Source organism: Leptinotarsa decemlineata, unplaced genomic scaffold (assembly GCF_025532065.1).
Source record: "Leptinotarsa decemlineata unplaced genomic scaffold, Ldec_3_MD MMD2_tig00001719_RagTag_RagTag, whole genome shotgun sequence".
NCBI classification, from domain to species: Eukaryota; Metazoa; Arthropoda; class Insecta; order Coleoptera; family Chrysomelidae; genus Leptinotarsa; species Leptinotarsa decemlineata.
Window position 1 is genome coordinate 4,543,904 of NW_027412569.1, and position 17,454 is coordinate 4,561,357.

Below are 17,454 nucleotides of genomic sequence, written 5' to 3' on the forward strand. Positions count from 1 at the left end.
TCAATTAACTTCATGAATATTATCATAGTGATCTGCTATATTGAAGTGTTCATTTATTTGGAACCTTCGTAAGAGATTGGTGCTTCCGTCAGAGGTTGAGTCATGTTTGCAGATCATCAGTATCATTATTAGATTGACTGGTGCCTCAGCTATACTTGTTTTCTTATAACAGTCAGTTAGTTTGGCGCATGTTTGACAATACAGTCGATCATCACCTGTTGAAATTTCCATTTTCAGATGATTTAACAATAAGTTTTGCCAGGACTGGTTATTAGTTTTACTAGTATAACCCCTAATTTATCAAAACGCAAGGTAACGAGGTAAGGTAAGGTAAGAAAGTTGAAGCATTGAGAAAACACACTTGCGTTCTAGATAAAAAGTAAGGTAAGGTAACGTTGGTAAGGAAAAGTAACGTAAGGTAACAAGTCGGCTATTTTCAACTTTCTGCGTTGCGTTCTTACCTCCGACTAATCAGAAAGCGCCATACTACGAACTTTGACGGATATATTGGTGTAAAGGTAATGTCACCAGATGAACTTAAACGTCACATTGTGAAATTTGATTTTTCTTTTGATGGATATAAATACAAAAATTGCCGCGATCAGCAATTTTTGTATTTATTCAAAATTCAAATAACAACTAATTTACAAGATACCTCCAAATCATGGAGTGACCCTAATTTTATACGTGGATATTGATTTTTTCACATTTTTTACAATTCAAAAAGCGCTGCACTCGATTCTGCTGAGATTTGTTGAAGAAGAAGAATATATTTATTGAAATAGGTATCCCTAATATATAATATATAAAATATATTACTAACATTATAGAAATTGAAAATAATTATAAAAAAATTAAAATGTAGATATACTTTAAAATTGAAAAATACATTGCCATATAAGTGCAGCTGCAATACAATGCTGAGTAGATAAAAACAACATACAACATACATAAAATTTTGATATAGCTCAAAATAGAAAATAAAAAAATCAAAACTTCTAGTTTGAAAAATACCGACATATGCTATTAAAAATACATTGCAATATAGGTGCAGCTCCAATACAATAATGAATAGAAGAAAACAACGTACAAATACTATTTTTATCAATATCATCTTACTAAGTATTATTCTATCTAGCATTATGGATGGATTTCAATAACTGTTTTTTAAAAATACTTAATGATGAACTAGATTTAATTACATTTGATAATTTATTGTATGCATCAAACCCTTTGAAAAACAAAGAATTCATGACACTTCTCCTATTTGTTCTGCATAAATGCAAATTAGTATGATTTCTTGTGGCATATTTGTGCACTTCTAAATTTAGACTGACAAATTCAGAAAAATATGAAGGTGATAAGTTATTCAGAATTTTATATATAAATGTCATAGTTAAGTAATACAACCGTAAAGAAACTGGTAGCCACCACAAAGTTTGTAACATGATTCCGATTTCAATGAATCTATTCACTTTTAGAACAATTCGCATACCGCGATTTTGAAGATTTTGTAATTGAGATAATAGATAGATAGATTTATTGAAGCTTTCAATTTAAACAATTGATAAAACTCAAGTCATAAAAATGATTACATTAACAATACAAATGTCACTAATATTAATATAAATAAAAGCACGTGGTATAGATAAATACAATAAGTATATGAAAATGACAGGAACAAATAAGTAAATATCACAGATAAAGATTGATGAGTAGAATGTAATATTGAAGTTACTAGGAAGCTTAAATTTGATACAGACTGAAAATGGTTATTTGTCTATGAATTCTTATAATGAATATGGCTCAATGTCACACAACAGATCGAAAACACGTTTTTTAAAAATGTGTCTTGTCCGATCTTCTTTTATAATCAAGGGTGAATGGTTGTAGAATTTAATTGATGCGTAATACGGCCCATGCTCTGTGTTTTTCTGTCTATGTTTAGGAACAATATAATTGGATTTCTGTCGGGTGGAATACTCATGTCTATATTTGTCATCTTCAAAATTCGATTGGTTCTCGTTAACAAAAAGTACACAAACATAAATATATACAGCATATACAGTAAGCATTTTGTTACCCTTGAAGGTACCACGACAAGTATCTGTATAATTCATATTGAACATTGTTTTAAATATACGTTTCTGCATTATGAAAATACGTTCCAGTTGTGTACTCCCTCCCTATACTAATAATCCATATTTCAGCAAAGGATAAACAGTCCCACAATATGCCGTTTTCAGTGCATCGATTTTCAAGTGAGGTCTCAACACTCGAATTGCATAACACTTATTTGCTAGTTTTTTTGCAAGAAAGTCAATATATACCTCATAATTCAGTTTATCATCTATATAAATTCCTAACAGTTTTGTACTCGTTGAAATATCTAGTCGTTCACTACTGAGCTGAAAATACTCCGGAATAGAAACATTCATGTGAACAGTTTTAAACAAAATGCAGTCTGTTTTAGATGTGTTTAACAATAACTTGTTGGTATTGAAATATGTGGATGCCATAGAAATGCTATTTGAAATGGATTTTTCCAAGTTGAGGTTCCTGTTTACTGGTACAATGAGATTAGAATCATCTGTATAGCTCACATATATATATATATATATATATATATATATATATATATATATATATATATATATATATATATATATATATATATATATATATATATATATCAAAATGTGGTTGGATAATTGTACACAGTAATTTTAGACTGACTGGATAAATTACCAGAAATTCTTGCAAAGAAATATAGTTTTTTAGATATTTTTTCACATATATAATCGAGATGATTGCCCAAAAATATTAAGTAATAATTTATCTTACTGGAATCCAAGATATTTGATACATGACACAATTTCAATGTTTCCATTATTGATTTGTAGATTTACTTCATTTGAATTAAGGTTGTTCCATTTATATTTTGTTTTCATTTTATTCAGTTTCAATTTATTTGCCATGATGTACTCATTTACATCCTTCTGTATCTGTATCTGTAGAGTAGGGAGGGTGAGTGTAAGCCCACGCACTTAGGCCACATGTGACCCATTGTACATCCTCCCGAGGAGTTGTCCTCCTAGGTCGTCGTCCATCCTGTCCTTTCCAGGAAGGTGGACAGGTCGCTGGGAGACATCTCCTTTATATCGGCAGGTGTAGGCCAAGACTCGCCGAACACACACTTTCTTATTGACGATAACTCCGGGCACTCGCACAGGACATGCTTGACACTCTCATCTTCCTGTTCACACATCCTGCATAGAGGTGTGTCCACTAGCCCCATATTATGTAGGTGTTTCCTTAGTTGACAGTGGCACGTCAGAAATCCTACTGTAAGGCGTAGATTTTTCCTGGTCATCACCAGATATTTCTTCGGCGCCAGCTTCTCAGGGTCGCCCAAGGTGATCCTGGCAAGATTACATCCTTTGATTTTATCCCATCTCTTTAAAGATTGAGCATGGGTGTAACATTTGACTAGTTCCGCAATTGTCGAAATCATCAGGCCGTGGGTGCCACTGGGTCCTAAAAGTCTTAGTCCAGCCGCTTCCTTGGCTAAAGAGTCGGCAATGCTATTACCTCTACTCCTGTCGTGCCCTTTAACCCACCTCAGGATAATGTTATTATCTACCGAGGCTTTGGCTAACTCTTGGTGGCACTCTAGTGCTAGCCCTGAAGTAACACGCTGTCTGTTCAAGGCTAATAGTGCTTGTCTGCTATCAGTTCTGTTTGGACCACGCTGGTATTTTCCCCATTCCCCACTCAATCCTTAGGCTCAGTGATCTGGAGATGGATACATGACACAATTTCAATATTTTCATTATTGATTTGTAGATTTACTTCATTTGAATTAAGGTTGTTCCATTTATATTTTGTTTTCATTTCATTCAGTTTCAATTTATTTGCCATGATGTACTCATTTACATCCTTTAATGCGGCATTCATTTTATCAATAGCTTTATCTAAGTTTGTATCGTAGCACGCCAAAAATGTATCATCTGCAAATAAAATTACAAAATTAACATTTATAAACAAGTTTATGTCATTCAAGTGTAAAATAAAAAATCAGAGGTCCTAACACGCTACCCTGCGGCACTCCTATTTGTATATCCAATTCCTGTGAGATAATATCTTGAACTCTAACTCTTTGCTTTCTATGGGATGAATAGTCAGACAATATAAAATTCAACCGGCTGCAGTTCAACCAGCTGTAGTGCCTGTCCTATAATTCAGGAGTCCTGGATGAATATTCAACATATCTGTTCTAAGAATAACAAAGTTTTACGGCGTCTTCTCATCTGACACTTAACAACTTTTCAACATTAATAATTTCCAAGGATAAAAGGTCGATGCACCTCCTTCTTTTTGTAAAACAAACTCGGTACCTGACCATTGTTGTCCATTATGTAACCTCCTGTGGAGTTATTTGCCCGAAGCTGTGTCAAAGTTGACTATCAAGTGTATTTCGCACATGCGACCATTTTCATAATAATTATATTTGTGGTCTATCGGAAGATCGAGAATTTTGATGTCATTGGCGGTTATGGATTTCAGATCGGGTTTTTATTTATTAACTAATTTAAATGTTAACCTGCGACTGGCAGTAGTGTCCTTGCTTTGAGGATGTTTAGGTAAAGACAGTGGGGACCGAGTATAAATAGATTTTATATAATCAGGACTGGATCTGTGCTGATTCAAGACGACCTATCTTCAAGATGAAGCTGCTGGTGGTGAGTATCTTCATGTTGTGATCAGTGAAATTTCGGTGATAGTGATGATACGTTATACGGTTGATTGGATAATTGTAGAATTTTCATTTTTTGAGTGTCACAGTTCCGCGAATCTTCTCTGAGCAGAAATATGTATTTTACTATTTTCTAGGCGCTTGGTCCACTGCAAAAACTATTGTATGGTTTATTTCGACATGTAATATCTGGTGATCTTATTCTTACCATTTTTCTTCTACTTGTAACATTGTAACAAATGTTGTACTTGAAGATTTCAACATTTAATGCTAACGGCTGTTTCGACATACTCTTCTGAGCGAGTTATAAACTAACCTAGGTATACTCATAGTTACATTGGTAGGTAGAGAGACGTATTAAGGGACATTTGGGAAATTACTGATGACATTATTGATAATTGGAGAACTATAAATAACTATCTGATCATTCATAACACTGTTGTTTCTATTAGTAAAATGTTTTTTGATTGTGTAGAATTTTCGGGTTTTGTATGAAATTGTTAAGTGTTTTCTATAAGATGATTGGCGTAGTTGGAATTTTGCTTATTCAATCTGTAACTTCTTAAATGTTCCTAAACCTCTAGCTGAAACTGCTGCCAGTTTGGCCTATAAATGAGGCATCGCACTTGAGCTTATAGACCCCAGATTTTCTGAATTTGTCCCGTGCTGACTTGGAGTTATTCATAAATGAATGTAAATTATTATCTTGAATGCTACATTCATGCTTTTTTCTGATAGTATCATTTTCACCCTACACATTCAATTAAAATGAATACACACATATAAACGAATCTGCAGAACATTATATGAATTCCAGATGAAATTATACTCCCTTTGATACGGTTGTGAAAATTGCACTCAAACTTGTAAAATTTCAATTCAGAGTTCTTCAAAAACACAGAAACAGTTCTGCATATTTAATAATTTGCTTTCTTTATTGATTTATTTCCAAACCCCTTCCTAAAATCCAAAATAATCGGGAATCCCAACTTCCCAGCATAATTGTTTATTGCACGGGATTTTTGAAATAATCCTGATAAAGAATTGAAATGTTGCCAATTTGAGAGGTATAACATTTCTAATCTTTCAATTTTTACACTTGTTCTGTATCTGAATCATTCGTTTAAAATTAGGTGAATGATACTTCGCAATGAAATATTCCAAACATTGTTTTCAGTGTAACAATTACTTTTCAATATTCCACTATTTTATTTTCCATGACTATGGTATTCGAGGTAATGCTTTGGCTTTAATGAAGAACTACCTATCAAATCCAATCCAACGAGTTATTATTGGAAATGAAATAAGTGGCGAACTGATTGAACAAATTGGTATACCACAAGGAACCGTTTTGAGATCCGTATTTTTTCTCATTCACATTAACAGTATAACAAAAATCAACAATTTCATAGGCAATATGAAATGCTATGGTATGGTTACAACATACATGTGGTTGAATGATGTCACTGAATTTAAATAAGACAAAGTATCTTACCTTTTCCCTCACACTTCGTGAGCAAACCAAAAACTACCTACAAAATAAAAATGCATATACCGCTTTGTAATGATCAAGATAAAATACCTCGGAGTTCTACTAGAACAACACCTGAAATGGACGAAACATATAAACTTTGTTACAAAAATGTTTAAGAGTATTAATGAACACTTTTGATGAACTAAAAAAAAATTATAATACTCTATACTTTTCTTGTCGAATCTATAATAAAATATTGTATTCCTGCTCGGGGTGCAACATTCAGAAATGCTATTAGTCCGTTACACACCGCTCAAAACATTCTATAAAACTATCATTGAAAAAAAGAGGAGAGAAAAACAGGAGAATAACATCAAGAAACCAACATGTTAAATATTAATTCACTATACACTTATCACTGTCTAAACAGAAACATTCAAGAGGAACCCGATAAAAAATGAACCAGGACATAAAAATTGAATTCTTTATTGAAACAGTCACCCAAAATTTTTTTATGGTCCAAAAATATTCAACATCTCACCCAAAAATATAAAAGGTATAACAACTTCATTAGATTTTTTACAAGTAAATAAATATTTACAGTTACTCTATCAGATCATCACATCACCTACATTTGGACAACCTAAGGTTGTCCAAATGTAGGTTTTATTCAGCAAACAAAATTCTTGAGATCTCTTCAACAAATCATTTTCAAGAATTATATGTTTAGAAGGTAATCTATACAAAAAAACTGTGAACAATCCCCTCTGGCAACACTGTTTTTACTGTTTTGAAAATTTTCTGAATGCTTTTTTCGAATGGATGATACCTCAACACCCATAAATACGTCTGTCCATTTTAAAGTTTCTTTTACCGCTCATCATCACTGTTGAATTGTTATAAATTTCCTGTCAGCTCAACATTGTCAATTCAAAGTTGGCTATGTATTTCAAATAATGAATCCATAAATCTTATTCTCACTGCTCGACTTTTAAGTGTTCTTGTCTGTTTGTATCAACGTAGTTTCAGACGGATATGTTGATTTATAATTGAAATATACACACTTGTGAGCAAACTTACTGATCTGCTACAAATGTTCACAACATAATGTGGTTGAATGAAAATCAGATCTGATAATCCTCAGATGACTTAAAGTTTTAGTGACTTCCTGATGATGGTTAACGAAACGCTTTTCAAGAAAAGCATTTTAATAGATTCATTACAACCCAGGATATCAAATTAGGTTCCAATTCTACCTTAACTTCCTTAATCATTTTTGGAATTCTATAATACAAAATGCGAGTGAGTGAAACGTAATATCAATATTGGATCATTAACATTTTCATGTATTTCTTCTTTTTATTGTTTATTATTTGAAAAATTTTCGTTACTCATAAGTCTGATCATTGAAAAAATATATTTGGCAACACTTTGTCTGGTTGGAACAGAAAGTATCATAAACCTCGTTACCATTATCAATATACAGGGTGTTTGCTAACGACGGTACGGAACTTCAGAGGGTGACTCGTTAGATCGTTAAAAAAGAAGTTATGAACATATGGTGGGACGATGGCCCAACCAGCGACAGCTGGTTGTCGGCGAAACATATTTCAACAGACAGACAGATTTTAACAGACATGTCCGGAGTTGTTTCGTTTCTGAGATATTTATAAAAAATCAATTTATAAAATATAATAAATATCCTTAAAACGATTTGGTTGGAATTTGCTACAGTTATTTGAAGTGATGAGGCGCTTATTCAGCCCTAACTAGATCATGTTTTCAGGATAATTACGTTAATCAACTTGTTTTTATTCATATCTAGCTTCGTTTTAGAGGAAAAAATTGAAACAACTTTGCATATCATGAACACCTGCTTTGGAGACCAGTTGACAGTGATAGTGTTGACATCAGTGAAAATCAGAGTTGTCAATTAGCAGTGATTCCATCATGAATGATGCATTTAATTTTTGGATTAGCAAATGGAAATGCGGTAGAAGCACAGATAATTATTCATGCTACATGCAAGATTATGTGAAACTAGGAGTTTTATTGAAAATGCAGGTGGTGGAAGACCAGGATCTATAACAACGCCTGAACTAGAAGAAGCTATACATGATGCGAAAGAAGGAGATCCTTCCAGAATGATTACACTGCAGATGGAAGTCATCCCAGAAACCATATGATCAGTTCTAAAAAGAAACCTCCTATGCCCCTATCACATACAGGGGTCAAAGCTCTACTGCCTCGGGATTTCCACCCCAGATTAATGTTTTGCAGGTGGTTGATTCATACGATGGCACACAATATTAATTTCCTACCAAATATTTTATTTACGGACGAAGCAACTTTTTCACTGGATGCTACTATGAACTTTCACAATGACCATTTTTTTTGGCCGACGAAAATTTCCACGTTACTAGAGAAAGTCATTTCCAGCAACAATTTTTGCTGAACTTTTTGGTAGGTTTGGTTAGTGACTACCTAGTTGGCCCATTTTTTCCATCAGCAAGATCAACATGTAAATCCTACACGGACTTTTTGCGAGATCATTTGGACGTGCAGGACCTCAAAATTGGCCATAAGGAATATTCCAGGTATTTTTGAACGTGTTAGGACAATCACGGACAAATCAATTTTAGTTGTGTATTTTATCAGAAAATACACAACTATTTTGATATTGTTTATTATTCACATTTGGTTGTCCATGTGATTTTGGAAGTGATTTTTTTTTTGAAAACGAAGCTCAGTATGAAAAAAGTGATGATCAAATTATATTTTTAGTTAATTGATCTAGAAAAATGAAAAACTACCGAAAAAGTCATTGGCGTTCTTTTTTTTCTCAATATCGTTACTGGACTGGACCTAATATTTTTAATTTCGTTCGAGCTAAGTAAGCGCCTTATTACTTCAAATAGCTGTAGCAAATATCAACCAAATCAGTGTTGGTATATTTATGATATTTCATAAATAACTTTTTTTTAAACTTCAACGAAGCAACTCGTTTTTTTCAAACGACCTAACGAATCAACCTCTGAAGTTTCGTACTGCAGTTAGGAAACACCCTGTATAATAACACTTACCAGAAACAAATCAATCTATCGGAATAAATTGGCATAACGTGTATAAAAACAATGATGAAGAAACAAACATCACAATGATAAAATTAAAGTCAAATTTTCTTTTGAACTAGAAAAAGTTCCAGTAATCGCGTTTAGTGAAACTTTTTTGAAATATCTTTCGTGAAATTGAAAAATTTAATTCAGTAAATAATATTCAATTTCGGTTTTCTGGTTTCATTCATTTGGGCAATAATATTTATTTTTATCCAGCTTTAAAGCACAGAACAGTCCTTTCTAATACACTCTTATTTGCATATTTTGAGTAGAGTAGTTTTATCATATTGGTTATTGATTTAACTCTCTTCTCTCAACAATTATACCATACCTAGAAGTGATTCATCCAAGGAATTTCATAGTTTGATATGATTATTTCACCATATCGTTGTCAAATATTTTTTCATCGTGAAACTGTGACATTCTTCATTTGTCGGTTCATTTTAAAAGAAGTAACTGATTTTTTCAGCTAACCACCCTGCTAGCTCTCGCAACTGCCGATGTTAGCCATCTAGGCTACCAATTCAGAGCACCAGAATACTCCCAAGGTGCCGAGATCTCTAATTATGGTCTCTCAGGATCATCAACTCCATCGTCTCTGTTGAACTCCGGATTTGGTTTCACCACACCAGCCCCAAGTCTCGACCTCAACCAAGGATTCGTTTCCTCGACTCCTGCTCCTGCGCCTTTGGGCTCAAACGTCGAATTCCAGGGCTTCAATTTTGGTGCCAATCAAGGGTTGGTTTCGTCGACTCCTGCTCCTACCGTAGACCTCAACTCCCTGAGCTACTCAACCACTGCTAGGCCTTTAGGCTCAAACGGCGGATTCCAGGGTTTCAATTTCGGTGCCAACCAAGGGTTGGTTTCATCGACTCCTGCTCCTAGCGTAGACCTCAACTCTCTGAGCTTCTCAACCACAGCTGCGCCTTTAGGCCTAAACGGCGGATTCCAGGGATTCAATTTCGGTGCCGACCAAGGGTTGGTTTCCTCAACTGTAGCTCCAAATGTGGAAATTAACCCTGTCAGTTTATCAGCACCTGCTGCTGTTGACTCTGGCTTCCAGGGTTTCAACTTCAACGGAGAACTTCTCAACGCTGGATTGGGATATAACTCCTTTTCCACAGCTGCGCCTCAAGTTGGCTTAGGCTCGAACTCCTTTGTCCGTCAAAGTGCTTCAAGTGGTGGCTCCATAGGTGATGCCTTCGGGGAAGTGTCCGGAGGTTCATACGATCAAGTTCACGAACAAGAAGTTGCGAAACACGTCTATTTCTACTCAGCTCCTGAAGAACACGAGCAAGTTCGTACTCGTATCAACGTTGCTCCAGCTCAATCTGCCAAGAAGAACGTCAAATATATCTTTATCAAAGCTCCATCTGCTCCTTCTGCAGGACCAATAGAGATTGCCCCACCACCACAGACTCAAGAAAAGACTGTGGTATACGTTCTGGTGAAAAAACCTGAAGAAGAACAACAGATCTACCTCAAAAGCCCTGAACCTACAGCAGCAGCGAAGCCTGAAGTCTTCTTCATCAAATATAAGAACCAACAGGAAGCCGAAGAAGCCATCTCCAAAGTTCAGAGTGGACAAGCAGGTCCAGGAACTCATCAAGCTGCTCAAGACCTCAGTGGTAGCGATCACCTCATCGAAACCATCAACAGAGAAAGCTCAAACAGAGCCCAGCCCATCATAAATTATGTGAAAGAAGGCAAACCTAATTCTCCTTTGAACGCTGGATACATTTCTTCTAACGTTGTCCCTAATGCAGGGTTCAACGCCGGTTTTGCCCAAACCACGAGCTTACCAGTCTTCAACCAAGGAATTAGCTACACCACGCCTGCTCCTGGTTTAAACTTGAATTCTGGTTTCCAGGGTTTCAGTTACACTACACCCGCGCCTAACTTGAACCTCGACTCAGCTTTCAATCAGTTCCAATTTAACTCGCCTAGTTTCGGATCAGGCTTCAGTTATTCCACTCCCATACCAACCGTTAACATCGGTGGCCAGAGAGCCTTCGATTTTCATACTGGAGTAGATTTGAGTCAAAATTTGATCCCATCAGATTTCGGAAAATCCATCGTCTCTAGTACTGAAGCACCAGCTGTCGTGTCCAGCACTGTAGCTCCTGAATCTAGCAGTCAATCTGAAGCCGTTGAAACTGCTTCTCCAGAATCTTATTCATCGTATGATTCACAATACAAAAAAAGGAGCGTTCGCCGATTTTAAATGTGGTGCTAGAAAGTAAAGACGCTTTGTAACATTTCAAGGAAACAAACTTTATATAAATGACAAATTTTCAACTACAACTCAAGTCAATTTTTTATACATTGTAAGCTGCTCAACGTTTATTTTTGTAAATAGTCTGAATAAACTTTTTTTTTTAATTTGTTAATATTTTATCAGGGTATGAAGATACTACGAGGGTATTTGAAGAGTATTTCAATTCAGGCGACTAAGCCAGTGATTTAAAATTGTGCAAAATCAAAGTTCTCCTTTGAAACCAAATATTGGTGTACCGCAAGGTACGGTAGTGGGGCCAATACTTTTCCTAGATGATAACATAAATTTGACAAAACAGAAGCAATAGAAATGAAATATAGAATAATTGAAGGAGAAAAAATATTCAGCTAGCTAAAAGAATATTACAAATAACAGAAGACATGTCGCTTCACTCAATATTCAATCATTGATCAGATTATAAAAAATTGCATTGAATATGAATTTGTGTTTCACAATTCAGTGGCAAACTAGCAGCAGTCAATCGGAAGCTAATGAAACTGCTTCTCCCGAACCTTATTTATCGTATGATTCACAATTAAAAAAAAAGTTTGCCGATTTTAAATGTGGTGCTAGAAAGTAAAGACGCTTTGTAACATTTCAATGCAACAACATACTTTATACAAATGAAAATTTTTCAAATATAACTCAAGTCATTTTTTATACATTGTAAGGTGCTCAACGCAACGTTTATTTTTGTAAATAGCCTGGCAAACACTTTTTTTTCAATTTATCATTTTATCATCAGTGTATGAAGATACTACTAGGATATATAGGGAGGTTTTCGTTTCAGGCGACTAAGCCAGTGATTTAAAATTGCGCAAACTCAAAGTTTTCCTTTGAAACTATATATTGGTGTACCGCAAGGTACAGTATTGGGAGCAGGATGACAGTATTCTACTAACGAGTCGCCCCGGCTCCACACGCGTGTAATGCTGATATTAAATGTACATATAAGCCAATAACGCTGCAACCGCTATTTCCCTGCATTTTAAATCTGTGATATTTTCGAAAATATCCATTCAAATTACATGCTGTGAAGGGCAATATTGATCTATATCAAATGCATAATATATCGGTCGGTCGGTAGCCAAGCGGTTCGGCGTAGGTGCTTTGTTCACTCACTCGAATTGACTGCCGTGTTGGTCGGTGGTTCAAGCCCTAGTCTGAACGATCGATCTTCACTTGCTATCGTCCAACCCGTGTCAGGAATCACACGTTGAAAGGTAAGACCTCGTTAATCCTTAGCTCGCATAAGTTTCGACTTCTGAGGGTTGTCGTTCGTAGCGGTGCGACAGCTGGTTAACGGAAAAACAGATTTTAAAGAGAAACAGATTTAAAGTGCTCAATTGGATTAAAAAACAATGCTGTTTTGCCTGAAATCGCTCCGTTAAAATGTAAAGGATATCTCGTAGGGTTTAGCCAGCGTAAGCACAAAAAAAATATGTTTATTTATGACATTAGAAACCTTTAAAATTATCAGTGTTCATCTACTATATTATGCATCAGCACTACATAATATAAAACAAAGTTGTTTGTCTCTGTCTGTCCCTATGTATGCTTAGATCTTTTAAATCAGGCAACGAATTTTGATACGGGTTATTTTAATTGATAAAGTGATTCAAAAGGAAGGTTTTATGTGCACATAACATGCACTTTAGAAACCTCCACATTCATCAGTGTTTTTCTATTATATTATGCATGTTATATACATATAATCCTTCCTCTTGAATCACTATGTGTATAAAAAAACGTGTAGTTTCAAAGATCTAAGCATACATAGAGACAGGCAGCGAAAAGCTACTTTGTTTTACACTATGTAGTGATTGTGAAGTAGTCCTTTGAATGATATCTGATTCGATTCCAATCAATGCCACTTAGAAAAAGCAGCTGTGATAGCGAAACATGTCGTTTGTGAAATTTATGAACATCAAATCGATAGTTGTAGTTGATGAAATTACTATGGATCTGTAACGACAGAATCAATAACAAATTCAATGTTTATATACTAGTAGTTGCTTCGGGAGGGGTTTTTCTTCGCGTTTGTGTCTGAAAGTTACTGCTTTCCATGATATACACATCTTTATAAGGAGTTTATTTTGAAATCAATTGTTTATTTCCGAATTTACTGAAATTCATTGGGTTATATAATTATTCATCACCTTCGAATTGGTCAAGGTATTGTTTTCAATTGAAATATCTGCCTCATGATTAAACGGTTTTGGAGTTTCGATTTGTTAATTGATTAGGTATTTATTGATCCTAAAATATCACCAACTAGTCATAGCTATCATTAACTGTATGCTCCAGGAACTAACTTTATTAATATGTCGATGACTGCGAAGAAAAAGAATGCATCAGTCATTCATTAAAAAAATCATAATTGGCTTCTCAATGCTAACTGAATGGTAACTCAATGCTAACAAATAAAATTTAAACACTGAGTGTAAGAATTTCCAACTCCAATTGTCTAGATGGAACAGCAGATTCGAAACCTATGGTAGAGGAATGTATCATCTGAAGACGATAGGTAAGCATTTCTAGCAATGACTGCACTATTGTGTTAACAAATGAGGACATATGACGGTGAACTGAAAGTGAGCTGAATATGTGTTCAGGTATATCAATTGAAAGGAGTAAATTTTCATGAAAAATGAGTATTTGGAAATAATAATAATAATATATCTTTATTGCCCAACAGAAAATCCGAATTTAGAAAAATATGCATGTGAACGAATACATAAAACATAATTCAATCGTAAAAAAATAGTTATTGAAAAATACAATAATAATTATTTCACTCTGCGGAGTTGAGCATACATAGGTATTCTTTCACTTCACTGTTAAAAAATTACCTAGAACGGGAAATATTCTGAAGAACATTTTTCTGCTACGTCATTTCAAGCCCATCGTTTATTCAGGCATTTTTTTTAATACCTGTATCTGAAAGATGATAAAGAAAGCGGTTTTATATTTTCTTCGATAATATTATAGATAGTAACGGCCTGATAAGAGAAAGATCGCTAAAACTGTTTGGATTTATACTGTGGGATAGAATATTTATTCCGGTTTCGGAAAATTCTATCATACGAGGTTCGGATATTAAATAACAAGACGCGCGCCTAGAGGGAGCCCTAGAGGGATGGGGAAAAAACGAGTAGTGCGTTTGGTATCAGGAAATCTTCTCTATTCGCGTACCAAAACACATTTCCGTCACTATTATAGTATTGGTGCAGTAACGGTTTGAAATGAACGTGTTTTTTCTCATGCCGAAAATCATGTATAATGAAAAACAGAAGCAACGTATCAATTTCAAATTTCTCGTTAAATTGAGAAAAACTCCGACTGAGTGCTATGAATTGTTGCAAAAGGCCTATGGGGACACTTCCCTATGTCGTGAGCGTGTTTTTGATTAGTGTGAGCGAGAGGGCACTGTAGATGACCAGCGCCTAGGTCGCCCCGTCACTGTTTCAACTCTGGAAACAGTGACGTAAATCAACCAAATTGTGCGTGCAGATCGTCGAATGAGCATCCGGATGATTGCCGAGCCTGTAAACGCCTATAAAGAAACGGTTGGAAAAATTTTACATCAGAAATTACACATGACAAAAGTCTGTGCGAAGTTGGTGTCAATAAACTTGACTCCTGACCAAAAGCTCTTGCGTCAACAGGTCTGCTTAGATTTCCTTGAAAGGTTAGAAAAAGAATCCGGACTGATGAAAAACATCACTCGCGACGAAACGTGGATTTTTCAATACGATGTTGAAACAAAGCGGCAATCTATGCATTAGAAGACGCCTGAATCGCCCAGAATCAAAAAAGCAAGGATGTCCAAATCAAAATTCAAGGCAATGTTGATAGTTTTTTTTATATTAACGGTATCGAGATGACCGAATGCGTTCCAGAGGGTCAGACTGTCAACCAGACTTACCATTTGTCTGTTTTGGCAACACTGCGAGAACGAGTTCATTAGAAACGGCCCGAGTTGTGGAAGAACAACTCGTAGATTTTGCACCAGGACAACGCACCTGCCTATAACGCGGTATCTGTGAAGCGGAATTTGGCCGATAGGTGCACTCCAGTGCTTGAACACGCACCGTACTCACCAGATTTGGCACCGTGCAACTTTTTTTTTGTTTCCGAAGATAAAATCTGCTTTGGAAGGGACCCGATTTGAGTCGATGGAAGCGGTAAAGCAAAAAACAGCAGAGCTCCTAATAGCCCTAATAGCCCAGTGCTGGAAGAAGACTTCCAGCACTGCTTCGATCAATTGAAAAAACGTATGGAAAGGTGTGTGGCGAGGGGAGGGGAGTATATTGAAGGAGAGTATTCGATTGTAGAATAATTTTTATAACAATACCCTTTTTCATAACCAGTCTCCTTATGTAATAGCCATACCTCGTATGTATGTCAACTTTCTCGAAAATATTAGCTTCCACGTTCTTATGATAGTCAACATAGCAGTCCTCGAGTTTTTTTCATATGATTTTAAAGAATCCTTTACTTCCTCCGCAATGCACAATGATTAGTCGCGATCCTTTGTTTGCAGACATGTTAGGCGTACACATTATCGAACCAGCATTCCACCTTTTCGTAACTGTGTCGTGAGTGTCATACCAAGTTTCGTCCAAATAGAAAATTTGCCGTTGTTATTGTCTATATTCAGTTAATTGTTTTAAATATTTGTTACGCAATTCTACTATTCTTCTGCTTTCCATAACTGCTTGACGTTTGTTTATCATTTTAAGACTAAATTGTAGTTTCTTTATCCAATTCTGAAGAGTTTTGCCACAGCAACTCAAGTTATGAACGGAAGTATTCAATTTCTTCCTTATGATTTCAGTTGTAGGAATCGCATTGCATTTGTAACAGTCGTATATTGTTTATTTCAATGATTTTATTAGATGAACATCTGAAGGTTTTGGTAATCCTGTATATGTAGATTGTTTCAATATTCAAATGCATCCGAATCGTATTCACTGGTATTTATTTTTTGCATTGTTCATTATCGCTATTGGAATCACAACACTGGAAATAGTCTGCGGTGTTATCACACTCACTATTAATATTAGTACTTTTACAAGGACGCCACATTTCAAACAGATAACAAAAATTTTAAGTGGTTATAACTGCATCAATATCGAATATCAACACTCGAATCGCGATCAGTTTCTGAACTGAACACGACGGCGATAACCATCCCCGCATTTCCTGATTTCTGTTCGTCACCGTAACATGACTTCAAATTTAATGACTCTTCAGCCAATCTTAAAACTCGGTTGGTTGAAATTATCCAATACGAACCGCCAATTCTACAATCCACGTGGACTAATTTGCAACCGGTTCATTTCCATGTATTGTTTTTTTTGCTTTTGAGAGTGCCGCCAACTCAAGTGTGCACAATATCGTTTACTTCGACTATACCCGCAAACTTTCTAAGAACTGTTTTGTATGAATCGTATCTTTGGGGCGAATGTCACCAAAAAATAAACTTTCGGACCGTTTTTTTCAACGAATATATCTTGAAGATCTTAGAACATCATTTTTTCAGTGCTGAAAATTGCGAAAAAATATAGCGCTCTCTCAACTACCAAAAAGGTTATGAATTATTTAGAAAATTCCGTTGTTCAATTTATTGGGTTTTCATTTCAGATAACCCTACATTTAAAAAAATTATCTTTCATTTTATTTTACACATGTATTGGCTTAGAAAATTATGTAATAAATTCTGATTGACATTCGACTGTTTTATATCAAGTTTTTCAATCAACGTTGAAAAATTAACCTATAATTTTCCATAACATAACAGCTTTGCCATGAATCCAGCTAGTGA

General features: G+C 35.2%; 2 protein-coding genes across 2 annotated transcripts in view; both read left to right on the forward strand.

Annotated features, from left to right (window-relative positions):
- Nucleotides 1-17,454, forward strand: part of LOC111501885 (endothelin converting enzyme 1) — a 354,283-nt gene that overhangs the window by 304,426 nt on the left and 32,403 nt on the right. The window lies entirely within an intron of this gene.
- On the forward strand, nucleotides 4,547-11,728 carry LOC111501886 (uncharacterized). Its single transcript, XM_023155804.2, has 2 exons — nucleotides 4,547-4,742; nucleotides 9,816-11,728. The coding sequence occupies exons 1-2, from the start codon at nucleotides 4,728-4,730 to the stop codon at nucleotides 11,568-11,570; spliced, it is 1,770 nt and encodes a 589-aa protein (XP_023011572.2). The 5' UTR covers nucleotides 4,547-4,727; the 3' UTR covers nucleotides 11,571-11,728.